The 15999-nt window shown below is 36.9% G+C and overlaps 2 protein-coding genes and 1 pseudogene across 2 annotated transcripts; 1 reads left to right on the forward strand and 2 right to left on the reverse strand.

Moving 5' to 3' along the window:
• Nucleotides 1-666: 666 nt before the first annotated feature.
• LOC142538503 (protein ROOT PRIMORDIUM DEFECTIVE 1-like) lies at nucleotides 667-2630 on the reverse strand (annotated as a pseudogene).
• Nucleotides 2380-11187, reverse strand: LOC142540798 (transcription elongation factor SPT6 homolog). Its single transcript, XM_075647185.1, is given in 18 exon segments — nucleotides 2380-2783; nucleotides 2961-3438; nucleotides 4029-4238; nucleotides 4858-6032; nucleotides 6218-6359; nucleotides 6488-7081; nucleotides 7083-7267; nucleotides 7360-7471; nucleotides 7558-7944; nucleotides 8264-8383; nucleotides 8652-8846; nucleotides 8936-9182; nucleotides 9266-9398; nucleotides 9480-9633; nucleotides 9784-9868; nucleotides 9991-10114; nucleotides 10831-10923; nucleotides 11033-11187. Coding segments are annotated over 18 exon segments (4680 nt in total). The 5' UTR covers nucleotides 11154-11187; the 3' UTR covers nucleotides 2380-2658.
• A 1188-nt stretch (nucleotides 11188-12375) lies between these two features.
• Nucleotides 12376-15295, forward strand: LOC142540800 (phosphatidylinositol 4-kinase gamma 8-like). Its single transcript, XM_075647190.1, is given in 5 exon segments — nucleotides 12376-12519; nucleotides 12848-12894; nucleotides 13022-13087; nucleotides 13457-13502; nucleotides 13504-15295. Coding segments are annotated over 2 exon segments (1776 nt in total). The 5' UTR covers nucleotides 12376-12519; nucleotides 12848-12894; nucleotides 13022-13087; nucleotides 13457-13463; the 3' UTR covers nucleotides 15241-15295.
• The last annotated feature ends 704 nt before the right edge of the window (nucleotides 15296-15999 follow it).

Genomic DNA, 15999 nt, shown 5'->3' on the forward strand with positions numbered 1-15999 from the left:
CAAAATCAATTATGACCTGCAACTGGATGCAAGGGAACAAATTAGAGGCGGGCCTATGATATATCCAGAGTTAAAAGTTTACACATTTTTATTCTTCAACTTCGAATGCAGCCATCACCCTTTCTTCCTTACATGGTGCTTCCTCACGAGCCCCTTTCTCCTTAGTCTAACCATCTTAGCCACTTTCATTCTCATTTTTTGTTCAAACTGAAGCTTGGATCCCGAAGGGAGTTTTGTCAACAGCAACACTCTTCTCACTGCTGCCTGAGGGAGGAATAGAAGACGCGGAAGCATTGGAGACTACTCCATCAGCAACTGAAGATGCCTCAACAATCAATGCACTTCTGCTAGTCACAAGAAAAGAAACCTGAATTCTGCACCCAACACATGATTTTGACCACAGAACGATGGCGCTACTCCAAACCCTGAAAACAAAATATAAACTATGTCATGTTACAAAATTTATAATTCAATTAATGCTCAAAAAGTTCAAACTTTTAATATTACCAAGCACTTAAAGAAATTATATGAAGTTCCTGCGAGTCAACATCTCCGGCACCCGAGTTCATGAGGCACAATGGTTGAAAACGAAGCATACCAAACCGTCCCTGAACAGCTGTCTCTCAATTTCAAAGGCTTCATTTGCTCCAAACCTTCAAGCTGAGACAGCGTGGAATAACAAAATCACCATTTCGTGTCTCTGCTATTTTTATTGTTCCTAGCATCTTTTCTATCTTCCTCAACCTCTACTATAAGCTTCCCTCAAAAAAACTGTTTGTGTATTCCCTCGGGTAGACATATAGAATATCCCAGGTTTCTTCAAAAGAAGCTCACGCAAGTTGACCTCAATTCCTAGATCCTTCCTGAAATGCACCAATTCTTCAACCGCGACCATTTTCTCCACTGTCAAGCATAAAAGCTCGTGAATAATCCCCCACTGCTCGCTTTTCGTACCTTTCTAATCCCTACCTTTCTAATCCCCCACACGAACAGATCTGGACAATTTCCATCCTCTCATAAGGTTAAACATAAGAAAGGCGCTGCCAATTTCTCAGTTTCTCCCTGAACCCAGGAGCGATCCTAAATCCAGTTGGGAAGTGAATTGGAAAAGAATATTTGATCTCATACTCACTAAAGCATTTCTCTTTATAAACAAAATCTAACTTTCCATTGATATCAACCAATTCCACTTTCTCCAAATCCACCATTCTGAAAATCTCACAATGAAGTTTAATTATCGAATCCTTAAAATTTTCAGGCACCCCCCCCTCCCCCCCCCCAAACCCCCGTCTCATCAATCTTATCGCATGTACATGAACTCTCCCCCTCAATATCTTCTTTATCTCAGTTAATGTTGACATCAGTCATTCCACAAACAACCTCATCATCCTCATTCTGGAGAAATTCCACAAATTTGTGCGTAAATTTAAAGCAAGCATTTCGATGGACAGAGTGAGTAAATACCTGAAAAATATGGGGATATATCCGCTAAAAACACCATTAATTTGTAACAAAATGAGTTAGTTGTCCACATCATAAAATCCATCCATAGTTACATGTATAAACTTAGCCAAGACGAGCTAGTTTTTAGGATTAAATTAAATCAAAATCACAAATTTTAACATGATATTAGAATTTTTCATCGTTATATATTAGACTACATGTTCTACCTATAATTGAGTCACTAATAAACTTTGTCCTCCAAAAATATTAATTTATAAATGAAAAGAATATGATTTAGTGTTTAACATCGATTATATAAAATCTCTGAAAATTACATATTTAAACTTAGACAATCTTCTTCTTGAACTAATTTTTTCAGATTGAGTTAAAAGTAAAATTTCAAATCTTAAAAAAATAAATTTGTCGTGCTAGGGTTTTTTTTTAAACAACTCGCTTCTAATTATCAAATTGTCTGCAGCCTCGCTTTCATGTTTCATTTATTGGGTAATCCACGACTCAATCAAATCGATCAATACGCTTGATTGGAAGTGACCGCTGAGGAATGCTCCAAGCGACACTTGAATAAAGCATACTCACACGGCTAACGGGATCAAAAACAAATTTTTCCCTTCATATTTCTATATTATTTTTTGATATATAATTCTGTGTTTACATATATATAATTTAAATATCCTTTTTTTTTTATCGAGATTTGTGGCCATAAATAAATTTACAGAAAGGAGGGAAAAGGAGAGTCATTATTATTAATTTGAATTATAAAAGATAAACAAAATATAGAATCTTTAACACAAACATACCTCCCATTGAAATCCTTGGGGAGGAAACGTCACAAAGCATCGTGTGAAAATTTTAATAGGTGTATGTATATATACTTTTTAAAAGTAATATACTTATCAATAATAATTTAAATAATAATAAATCCAAATATTTGTTAATTAATTAAACTATAAAATTTGTGAGTTTTCGAAGAAATTGGGGAGGGAGATGCATCCATCTTCCCCAACACACAGCACCTTGAAATGCATCCGGTCCCTCCAAAAGGTTTATTCCATTGCTTAATGAAGAAAATAATGATACACAAGTGTTGAGCTAGTTGGAATAAATATTTATACCTCTTTTATCCAATAAGTAACGAAGGGCTTTGGGCTGACACCATAACTTACCATCTCTCTGCCATCGCCACCTTTGTTACTCCTACCTGTCTCCCCTGCTACCACCATAGGAGCCTCGCTCACGCAAACGTCCTCGGTTACCGTACAGTCTAGGAGCCCGGCTGGGGTGACCCTCCTGCCCACCACCATTTCTGTACACACCTCTCCCTGCCAAAAAAACTCACATCATCAGAAACGAAATAATTCATTAATCTCGGTCTTCCCAAGTAAAATAGCTTTCCCACCCACATGCATCAGTTATCTTTGAAAAAGAACGTCTCATCTCCAAATTTAAATACAACATAAACGAACGCAATGAGACTAAAGCTTAACATTCAGACTTACCTGTTCTAGAAGTCCTGTCTCTGTCCATACATTGGCCAACTCTCCACTCGTCAACCTGTGCTGAACCACTGCAACCACCACCAAATCCAGATGAGCCGCCAGTTGCAGGACTTCTCATTGGAACCATAGCAGCAACAGATCGAATTGATGGTGAAGAATCAAGCGTATCATCAATGTGTCTCTGAAAATATGCCACAAGACGGTCTATGTCTGCGAACATTCGCTTCCGGAATTTAAATCCCTTCGGATAGAGACCTATGTACTCGTGATGTGGATTTGAACCTCTGATGTAAGTTAGGATGAATGTGCCAGGATGTTCATGGGATATACCAAAGCAATAGACAATTCTCATTGGATTCTCATATTTCTCAATTTTAAGGAGCTCATCGACTTCATATTTAGTGCCCCTCCTAAACTTTCTGTAATTAAGCATTGCCTTCAATTGAGCTACCAATTGATCCACATAACGATCCATTACCTGAATGAGAAACACACACCATGATAAACAACATGAACTTGTAGCTGCTCACGCAAATTCCAATGCAATGCCAGTGTGATTGGGCATTAAATATAACCGAAGAATGCAGAACAAAAAAAAAAGAAGAGGACCCCATTAAACTAGAATACACAAGACGCAAACTTAGAGACAAAAGTTGAATATTCACAAGCCAAAAATTCGATGTTGAATACTGTGGAGAAAAGTAAATTTCATCTCTAATTGAGTTTGAGATACAAGCAAGCGGCCAGACACAAGACCAGCAAGAAGGTCTTCTGCAGCAAGAAGATCCACATCTTCACAAACATCAGCTAAAACTGCCTACTGTACTACCACAGCAGAAACGAAAAGTTGCTTATTTTCCATCCCCATGAAAAATCATTAGTTCCCAAATATATAGATTCAGTGCCATAAAAACGAAAAGAAAAAAATAATGAATGGGAAACCCAAAATTCAAACTTACAACCATCCTCAAGACATCTTCATTTGAAATATTTGGGATACATTAGCCAAATCAATTATTCGTCAATTACCTCATCACGATCCTCAAATAAAAAGGTCAGGTTAATTACCTCATCAAGATCCTCAAAGGTGTCCTCTCCAATTTTCAATGTTTTCCCTATTCGAAGCAAGCTTGTGATGTCCTTATGTTCCTTTCCACCTTCAACTATGTCCTTGTTTGCATAAACCCCATCATAGATTTTCAGTGTTAAAGTCAAATGTGTAGGACCACGAGCGTTTGAACAGATAACACTTTCACCAGGATCCTTGTCTGAAAGAAACTGGCCAAAATTGGAACAATAAAGGATAAACACGCAAAAAAGGAAGCTAAATTTATCAAAACAAGCACAGTCAAGGAAATTATTGTCCCAAATTTCTATTTGTTTGGAAAAAAGGAGGAAAGCCTGTAGACAGCTAGAGACTTTTTATGAAAATTCATTGTACACCTTTACTGTAAAGCATAAATATGAAGCATTCTTAATCTATTGTGCTTGAAAATATCTTGGAAGTCCCACATAGTGGTTGTAAACAAAATCACATGGCATTCGACAAAAAATGTGTACCATCTACAAAGAATATGATGTATACACATGGATACATACATACAGTTGATTGCACGATCATGTTATGGCGTCTAAGTCAATGCAATACATGACAGGAGCACTGACCATTCTATAAACAAATGTTAACTTGCGTAAATTAAGAAGTGTAATAGATGCTTCCACAATTTGAATTGCACTCACATTATTTTCTTAGCAGCATCCACAATCGAAAATCGTAAGATAAATCACATTATTAATGAATTGGACGGTTCATTGAAGCTTTACATATCAGCAATTGAAATGCAACAGAGGCACAAATAATATATCATGCTAAGCTACTTGGAAATTGATAACACACCTCCACTGCCTCATCAGAAGTGATATTTTGGAATCGAGGGTGGACAATCATTCTTGGCTTCAAATGTTTCTTCGCAAGCTCCTTTTCTTTACGAGCTTTTTCTTGCTCGGTGTGTGTGGTGCTGCATTCTTCGTGATAGTAAGGATCCATAGTTCGATGGTTCTGCAAGCGGTTATTCCTCATTTCATTTTCTCTACAAGTTAAGAACACCTGATAACGATTCTTTTGAATTGATTTGATTTTGCATGTTATAATATCACCTTCATGGAGTTTATCAGATAATTCATTAATATCATGCCAATCATCAGCGCAATCTTCCTTGGTGAGCATGCCAGTCAATCCAGATTCAAGGACACAAATAGCTCTTTGAGGTTGAATCCTTCGCACTGTTGCTTGTACGATCCTTCCTTCTAATAAAGTTTCTTCAGTTTCTCCTGAGATCATGTAAAATTCATCATCCTGACTTGGTTCCACATATGGTCTGCGACGATCTTGGAATCCTTCAATTAACTCCAATCTTATATCATTGAGGGTCTCTTTTCTGCTCAAACGGTTTTTCTGATCAGCATATTCATGAACATCAACAGCCCTCAATAACTGAGGCTTTTCCCTGACATGTTCAATGGCCATTTCCAGCATATCATCATCATCATTGACATCATCATTGACATCCTCCCGGTAAATATCTTTGGCCAGTTCTTGAGCAAGGCCATAAAACTCTGGATGAATTCTTGTATCATCTAACAAATCAATAAATTGAGTACTACTAGAAGTCAATCCGCTACGACGAACTCGAAGGAATCCAACTGCATTAATGAAAACCTTTTTACCAAGACCATGATGTGTCAACAGGTCTTTCCTAGTGAAAATGGCTCCAGCTCTTACTAAAGATCTTTGGAGAAAAGCTGCTTTTCTGGGTCCAAGCCCAGATATAAACTGCAGAGGAGCAAACAACCATTCGTGACTGGAAGCCAAGTTAATGTCAAGACCAACTTGGTTAGTTATATCCACCATAACTTGTTCAACCTTCCCATACTTCTCATCAGGGGTCAGAAAATTTTCCAAGGGATGCAATTTCCAAGATAATATCTCCCTACCTGGCCCACATAATGTTGCAACCATGGCTAATGGATTCTGAAGACAGCGTCCCAGAGCCACAGAACGTCTGATTATACCTGAAGAATGGAAGAAATCATAACTATTTCTACAACTCCTACACATCTTACAATTTTCCTCGATATAAATGTCAGAAACATGGGTAACAGCCACAACATGCCCATAACCTTTAAGGATAACAGGATCTTTCTCAACCTTAACATATGAAAATATCTACAAAAGAAAAATAGAAAAAGGTTATTACCTTCCTGGGAGGGAAGCTGATCCACAGATATGCGGGAATTTTCATACAAGTGCGGAAGAGATTCATCACCATAGAAAATATTCAGATTATCCATATAGTGACCAACATCTCTTGGATTATCCTCCACCATTTTGAATATAATCTGATCATAAAAGCGGCACAACCATAAAGAATAAGCTCAACATATGAATGGTTAATTCAAGGAGGTGCATAACTTTTTCAAATATATTAAACAGAAGACAAACATAAGAAATGGTTTGAAAATGTTACCTCATAAATATCTTCCTTCAGCCGAGTACAAGACAAATTAGCTGCCCCTAGAGCGACAACATGTGGCTGGTGGTCCATCATAAATTTCTGCACACGCTGTTGATCATTTCTCTTACGTTGCTGAGCATTAACATTCTGATTGCTAAGGCTGAGTGATAGAGCATTCAGCACATCTAAAATCTCTCCAGCTGCATCCAGCATCACAAAAGTCGTAGCTGGCTTACCAGGGCCCCAGCAGCAAGCCATAACCCTGGGTGCTGCTTCTTCATCTGTATTGACATCATTTTCTTTTCGCTGAAATGGTGCCACAGATACTTTGTCCCACAACAGCTTTCCAAATTGCCATAGCAACCAGGTTTTTGCTCTCGTAGTCAGAAATGATCTAGCTTCCTTTTCCATTGAAGGTAGAAGAAAATTGTAAAACGCGTCATGAAGAATTAATTTTCTCTGCTCATTCCATAATTGAGCGGATCTGCTAACTCCATCACTTAGATAATAATCGTTTGAGTCGCTTATCAATTTATCGAGAACTACTTCTGGTAGCTTGATGGTTACTTGAAGGAGCTTCTCCGCTTCAGCCTTCTGAACTAAAAGCCCAAGTTGCATCCTCGAATCTAGTAAGTGGCTTGTCTCGTAACCACTTCACTCCAGCAAACTGGTGAAAAGAATCAATAGCCACGTTCCCATAGGATGTAGGACTGGTTAACACTACAGCATTTTCCATAAAGATGCTACGGACATGCCTCCGGACACATGGTTCACAGCAAATCTCCACAGCTGCCCGAAGAGTAGTGCAAGATGGCAAACTTTAATAAGACCTATGAAAATCACTGAAGGTCCATTTACGATTCAAAATAAAGAAAATCTGCATACCATGTGCCTTGCACCTTTGAGAACAGCTTGAGACGTTTCAAACATAGCACACGTAAAATTAGAGGCCATTTCTTCAGGTGTTTCCTTTGCATCTTCCAATTCATCCATTCTCTTCAAAGATTTTAACAAAAAAAAAACCACTAAATATTGCAGCTAAAAACCAGGGAAACCAGGAAAAAACAAACAAACAAAACTACCATTTTCTCCAGAGAAATCTGCAATCCAAACTGCTCAGAACTGTAACCAAACTTGTTTGAAACCTCCCATAAGCCAGCTTTACTGCAAATGCTGTACTGCGACTTCCTCTTTGGTCTTTTAAACTGCCCTTCATCTAGGACAACTTCGCCAGGGGGGAAGTGCAAATTAAATTTAGAGTCGACGTCATCCAATTCTCTTTCTGAATCAGCAGCTTTGAGTGACTTGGAAACTGATTCAAAGAGTTGTTGGTTTAAAGTAAGCCGTGTCTCATCATATACTCTTCGTAACTCTTCCTCAAATCGCTTGTTGTAGTATAACTGTAGTGCACTCTTTCTTTTCTGAAGAAGAAGCCACTTCTTATCCAAGTCGTGGATTGTCCAAAGCACCTGCAGCACACCACTGTTTGAATATCTTTCTGAACCTTTCCAAGTAACCCCTCCACACAAGACTGAATGTAATTTACTTTGTAAAAGTAAAATACATCTTTTCAGAAGTAAACCCTCTCTTGCAGTTATACAATTGTTATAAACGGTAAAATATATAAAGGGGGCTTTCTTACCATGCTAGTTTTTCTCAATAACTAGACATATTGATCATGTTAGAAAACCTTCAGTTCATAAAACACTCAAGCATCATTCACCAATTTATATGAGTGTAACAGATATTTCAACATAGTCACAAATTAGACAGATTTTGAGTACTAACCTTGTGCCATTTTAGTGTCGGTCTCCAGTAAGGGTCATTTTGAATGTCAGCTTCAGGCTCATCTGGTTCTTGTAATAGGCTGAAAATCTCGTCTTTCCGGTACATAGCAATGAATGGTATCTAATCACATTGATGAACAATTATATAAACTCTAGAAAATCATATTAACTCTTAATATAGTCTCATGCTAAAGCACAGATAATCTTATGTTTCAAACTAGGAAGAACATAATGAAATATTAAAATATAAAAACAAAGTGAATTTGAACCGTGATAAGTTGATCAAAACTGCAGACAGTTGATACATTATTCTGATATAAACAAACACACCAAAAACAAAGAAAGCCTCTCTATTTGAAGCAAAAGACCAATTTATAAAAATTACATACATCTAACTTCTGACCGTGCATTAATTCCAAAAATCTTGCAATATGGCTCTTGACTTCATTTAAATCTTCAGTTGCAGAACCTCTCTTGTTCATGAAAGGCACTACACCGCCCACAAGCTGATTAAATATCCACTCTCTCTCCAACTCAAAGCTAAGTTCGTCTATTGCAGGTTGACCAGTGCTTTCCTCAGATATCTACAAAGAATAATAGAAGCTTTACCAAAAAAACAGAAGCGTCATAATGGGAAAGCAAGGACAGATATTCTTAAAGACACTAAACAAACCTGCGTTCTTTCAGGAATGTCTATTTCCCTGATTCGATCATCCTTTTCAGTCATATACTTGTCAGAAAGTACACTGGGATCGAATTGATCTTCAAGGCTTCTTTCACCGGTTTCACCATATGTGTCTCTCACTTCTAATTTGCGTACCCTCAGAAGGTCTTCAACATCTCCAAATATTTCATGTGCTTCCTGGAGTGCATATGATGATATACCAGGTCGTTGCTTGCTCTTTTTGGGCTTCTTCCTCCTACAGTAAGATAAAACGATATATGCTCACAATAAACAGAGTGTACAGCCAGATTACACAAAATTTAGGAAAATAAAATGTACCTCACTGGAGCTCCGTGTTCATCGACTTCTTCATCAACAATAAAATCAGCCATTTCATCTTCTTCACCAATGTCTACATCCTCCTCTTCTTCTGCCTGCTCATCCTCCTCGGCAATATCCTCAAGGGGTTGTCCTAGAATATTTGAGAAAAAATAAGCAATGAGAAGATGCTAATTTTCTGCAGAAGAGAGACCATGGTTCAGGCGAGATTTACCATTATCATCACCAAACAAGCTACGTTTGAGCTTCTCCTCAGCTGTACGCCCTCCTATTCCATTTACATCAAACTCCTCTTCATCAGAAAACCCAGACGAACCTTCTTCCACATCTCTCCGAGCCTTTTTCAATCGTTTGAACTTCTTGTTCTCCTAATCATGTAAAAACAAGTTCCACCATTAATGACTGATTCTATAAGATATATATATAGAAATCAAACTTGAACTTCATAAGGCAAAATTAATTTGCTCCCAATCCGTGAAAGGCATTAGGCATCAAACTAGGTAAGAAATCAAACTTAGAAGTTTTGGGCGAGGAACAGAGATGTTGCTCTCCTGAAGAAGTTCATAATCATCTTCATCAAGCATGTAGTTCCTCTCAGAGTCCCTATGAAAGAATTTTTTATCAAGACAGAAATCATATTTTCATCCTTGGACAACAGAGAAGCAGAGTGAATATTGTAGTTGTAAAGAAAAGTATCCAGGTGAGTGATGAAATAAATAAATAACATTTTCTTCCTTTTCTTCTTCTTTTGCCTCTCCTCATCACTATCAGCTCTTTCTTCTTCCTCCCCCTCTTCTTCCTCAACATCATCCACTATGAACCCATCTTTCTCATATTCATCCTGTCCTTCTGTATCAAAACACCAACAAATTTCATTGTGTTTTGATAAGTTGTAAAAGAAAGGGAGAAAGATATCTATCAGACATCTCGGGAGAGAATTCTTTCATGATGTACATATTCTAAAACAATCAAATTCATGCTTTAAAATTGATTATCCCTTTTCTTCATATTCAAAATTCTGGTTCTTAAGAAATGATAAAAAAATTATATTAACAAAATAACAGAATGGTGTGATGAGATTCTAGTCTGAGCAACACCGTGACTACACTACAACTATGAGACAATGGAAAAGCATAAACCCACAAATCATGCAAAATTATGCATAGATGCAATCAAAGCAATACACCACAAATAACCAATTTTTCAAATGTACGCACAGTTGCCGATTACCATACTTTAACCGAAGAAAGTAGCACCTTGGAAAAAATACCACGCCTAGATAAATAAAACTTCTCGTAAAACATTGGGGTGGGGTAATTTCTGCCAACACCAAAAAAAACTGGAACTTTTTGAAATCCTAACTCAATTGAACGATTTAAAAAGAAAAAATTATTTGATATTTTTTACAAAAACATAATAATATAAATACTTATACAAATTATTGAACTAAAACTGGAAACTTTAAAATACAAAAACGATTAAACAATGAAAACGAACAATTAACTCTAAATAATTAGAAAAATTCATACATATGAAAGATTACGAAGATGAGGTACGACACGCACCATCGTCTTCGTCATCCTCATCGTATTCACCGTCACGGGCTCGGTCTCCAAAAGGCTCTTCGTCAACTTCTTCTTCCTCAACACCAATCTCATCTTCAGGAATAAAAAATTCGAACGAAAAAACGAAGAAAGATCAAATCTTTATTCTTAAATAAAGTAATTTAGCAAAAATTGAAGGTAATTCCCGGTGAAGAGAGTGTACCTTCATCGTCGGAGATGAATGTGTTCCCGGCCATCCCAATTAAGCTGCTGTGTATAGCTAAAAGAAAACCCTGGAAAGATATGTAATATACTAAAATTGTAAATATAACTCCAGTTTTCATGCACTTTAAAGTTTCAAGTACCGTTTTCGGTGTTTCTGTCTCTGCATTGCGTGGTGCAACTTTTTAAGGAAAAGTTTTAAAAAAATTTAAAAAATAAAAATAAAAATAAAAATTGGGTTAATAATTTTAAATTGTGATGGGATGTATAACATGTTATATTAATTGTGATGGGATGTATAATATGTATTTCGTACTCTGATTTACATGATTCGATTAATTGTATTTTTGACTGCATCACAAACCGTTTCCAATATAGTTGGATTAGTTATATTTTTTAATACATTATAGGAGGGACAAGTAAATTATAATCTATTCTTCTATTTTATTTTATTAAAGATGAGCACATGATATTAACTACTTTAAAGGACACTAAAGTTTTTTCCCAATTTTACCCTTATATGATGCAAATATTACATTTTCGTTTTTTTTTGTTATTTTATTTTTTTAAACTTCAACACACACTTTTATTTTTATTTTTTTTATTTCAACAATTCAAATATCAATTTAATTACTTCATAAATTGTCAAATTACAATTCAGTCCATCGATAATGATAAAAAAATTTGTACACACGCATCGCGTGTGCATAATAACTAGTAATACTATAAAACACAGACATGAAAGATTGTACTTGTATTTATTATTGAATAGAAAGTATATAATTATGAGCATGTTAAATTCAAAATTTAATATTCCATGGTATTATCAATGTAACATTACCATTTCAATATAATAATTAGATAAATTAAAAAAAATCGCCGATAAATAAATGGATAGTCCGCCATGGGGTTAGCAGCTAAAGAAGATGGATTGCAAGAAAAATGAAGACGATCGTGAAGAGAACACTCGATCATTTCAAACAAAAACTACCGCAATTTTTATTTTTGTAATATGTTGTTAAATTTCAGCGGATTTCATTTTCTCTTTGGTAGCTTTTATATGACCTCATAGTGTTTAGAAACGATCTTTCAGCTCTATTAATTAATTTTCAGTCGTAATATATATGTTTTGCATTTCGTTTGAAATATCATGATTAGTTTTTATTTCATTTGCCAATCTTTACTATCGTTTCGTAACTAATGATTGATAATCATATATAAAAACTTATACACAATTATATAATAATAATTACAAAAAGGAATTTTTTTTTCCCCTTCCTATTTTAAGGCAATCGTACAACGTCGGGTTGGTGGCATGTAGAAGCGAGAAAAACGCGGGGAGAGAAATTTAAAACGGGAAGAACCCACTGGTTAATGTTTTTTCGACGAAAAAAGGCATTTCATATTTTCTTAAGAGTATTTCGGTGACGGGATTAATCGCTCTGCCGTTGCCGTTTCGTCTCCCTGAATGCCTCACCAGTGTTCAGGGTTCGTTGTCCAGATATTTTCTTCATTATCGTTGTTTATTTTGTTCATTTTTCTCCTCAATTGGTAATGGGAATGTGTTTGGATGCTGTTTGTCTGTAATCATTGCATTTATTTGTTTGTTTTTTTTTTTTTTGGATGATTCTATGGGCATCACCATGATATAGTATATTTATTTGTTAAAAAAATATCGAAGCTACGTCCATTTTCAATCTTTATCATCTTTTTTCACGATTTCTATGTTTTTATTCTTTTCGTCACATTGATTACGCAAAACGAGGATATTCATTTAAGAATGACGTCAAATGACCATAATGGTATTCCTGTGCAGTCCATTTTGGCGACCTTTAAGCGGAGGAGCGAGGGAATAATATGATGGTATGTGTGATGTATCTCAACATTTTCTTACAGTTTTTTGCGCATTTTGTGTATCTGAGTTTTGATTCCTATGTGTAGAATCCAGTTTACATCACGGATTTTAAACATATTTATTGATGTTTTGCAGGTGTCCGGAGATTAGCACCTTAATTCGAGTTGTTGATTTTTGCTGTCTTTTTTGTGCGAATTTCAAGTAAGACATCCTTAAGTTCCTGCAAACCAGAATCTTTGGTTTAAAACGTAGGGAATTGATTTTTCTTCCATATGATACCAGAATTTTTATTTGTGTTTGTGTTTGAAATACCTACTGTTAGTCATTGAATGAATGACTCGTAAATTGGCTCTGGCTAAGGTCAATTAAATAGAAAGAAACATTGATTCTCCCAACGATAGCAATTGATGATATTCAATCCAATTATCCATCAAGGCTTGGGATCGGCGACTGGGAACTGGTAGCAAAATGGTTCTGAAAAATTGAATAGAAATTTATATGAAACAGTAATGTTCATTGAACTCGTCGATGAATCTTGAAATCTAATTATTTTTCTTTTTGTTTTTACAGGCATGTGATGTCTAATCTCCCAGAGAAGACAAACCCTCTAGAAATCCTTTAAGAAGCAACCTTTAGCATGTATAATAGCCATTATCGCCTGCATGATATTTCTAAAAATGGCTGTAGCCGTTGATCAAGGTCATGAATTCAAGCCATTCCCCCGACCCCCAAGATACAAACTTCAATCCTTCACTCAGCTCGACTATAAAATGCTCGACTTTAGTCAATCCAAACTCGCACAATCTTTGAAACATGCCTTCCAGTCTACCAACATCTACAGAAGCTTTTCCACCCCATGCCTATCTAATTCTTCCACGGTAGAAAACGACTTTGGTCCCAATGCCAGAATTGAAATAATAGGGGGCCACGCTGCACCAAGAGTACGTGCTCTGGTTGTGGAAGTTGCAATAGCCATAGCTTCTGGTGTCAATCCAGAGCCAGCATCTAATGGGCTTGGCGGTGCCTACTTTATGCGCTCTCGAGATGGTGATACTATAGCTGTTGCGAAGCCTATGGACGAGGAACCTCTGGCATTCAATAATCCAAAATGTTTTGGTGGGCGGATGTTAGGCCAACCTGGCATGAAACACTCCATTAGGATCGGTGAAGCAGGTCTTCGTGAAGCAGCAGCTTATCTTCTTGATCATGATGGTTTTTCCAGTGTCCCACCAACAGCATTGGTTAAATTTTCTCACGTCAGGTTCAACATGAATAACGTGGAAGCAGATTTGTCTCCGCCCCTTAAAATTGCATCACTTCAATTTTATGTGAAGCATGATTCTGACGCAGGAGATTTGGGCCCTTCAAGCTTCTCAGTCACTTCTGTACACCATATTGGTATTTTAGATGTGAGGCTAATGAATCTTGACAGACACGCGGGGAATATTCTGGTGAAGCAAGAGAAAGAGAATTATGCTGGGGGGAATGCCGAGTTAGTTCCCATCGACCATGGGTTTTGCTTGCCTGAGTCACTCGAAGATCCATATTTCGAATGGCTGCACTGGCCTCAATCTTCAATACCATTTTCTGAGTCCGAAGTTGAGTACATATCTGGTCTCAATCCGTTTAAAGACGCAGAGCTGCTAAGAACTGAGCTTCCATTAATTCGAGAGTCTTCCATCCGAGTTCTTGTGCTCTGTACGACCTTTCTGAAGCAAGCAACCAAATTTGGGCTATGTCTTGCTGACATAGGTGAAATGATGACTAGAGAATTTCATGGAGGAGAAGAGAATTGGAGCACGTTGGAGATTCTATGTTTAAATGCTAAAGTCAATCTGAATCATAGAAATTGTGATGATAATACCAGGTATAATCAAAATATAGAAGAAGTTAATGAGATGTTCCAATTTGACGATGATGAAGATGAAATGAAAGAAGACCTCAACAAAGATTCAGGCTTCCCCCAAATGGTACATAAACCCCCCCTAAAAGGTAAGCCACCGCTAATTCCAAAATTCTCATCGATGAGTGCATTAGATATTCCTTCATTGTTTCACTTGAATAAGAGCGAAGATCGTGACCAAGTTCTTGAGAAGAACACCTATTTGGATAATAATTCTTCGAATGAAGATGAACACCAGGACGATGATCTCAAATCCAGTGGATTGATGCGGAGCCTGAGTTGCGCTGTACAAAATTATAGCCATGATGTTCAGGTCATTTCTTTCGAGGAAATGAATGAGGAAGAATGGCAGTTGTTCTTGGAGAGTTTTGAAAGACTTTTGCCCGAGGCATTCGAGGGAAGGTCTATGTGCTCATCTAAGCAAAGATTGGGATCTTCTTGTGAGTTTTGAAGAGATAATCCGAAGATCAAGAATAACGTGAGTAGTGTCAAGTAACCATGTATATTAGCACCATGGAATATGACTTTCTGTATGTTGTAGATACAAAATTCTTATGTGGGAGGAAAAGTGATAGGCAACAAGACATCCTTTCCTCCCTCGCTTGTTTTTGCATGTTTCTATTTCAATCTTACTCACCCTATGATATAGTTTAGAAGGTAGAGATTTCTTTTTCGTTTAGGCTGTACATGAATTGATCTTGTTATGTAATGTATTTGCAGCAAATTTTAAGCCGTTTTTAATTGTAAAAAAAAAAATATTTCATAAAATATATGGGTATTCAGTACATTTCTAATGAAATTTAACCACCAACGACCAGAAAAGACTTCTTTCCAAAGTCGGATAAATTAATTATTTACAAAGAAACTCCTTCCATTTGCAACCCCTACACCCTCTATTTGAGTCCAATCACTTCACTGGCAACTGCCTTCTTCGCATCCACTTTATGGCGTTCTCTTTTCTTGTCAATTCGAAGGACCCAATTTTGGGAGTCAGTTCAGGTCAGTCAAGACTCAAGACTGAACGAAAATTCGGAATTCAACGTCATCCTTCTTCTTGTTGAGTAGGGGAACTCTTTCTCTTCTTTGACTTGACCTTCCCTGTTGTTCTAAAGCTTCCGTTTCTGGGTTCTCGACGCCGCCAACGGCGGTGGTTCTTGGCCGGCGAGTGGAGTTTCTAATGTCCGTGCGGTGCTGTTCCATCGTGCTTGTA

This window comes from Primulina tabacum, chromosome 3, assembly GCF_025594145.1.
Source record: "Primulina tabacum isolate GXHZ01 chromosome 3, ASM2559414v2, whole genome shotgun sequence".
NCBI classification, from domain to species: domain Eukaryota; kingdom Viridiplantae; phylum Streptophyta; class Magnoliopsida; order Lamiales; family Gesneriaceae; genus Primulina; species Primulina tabacum.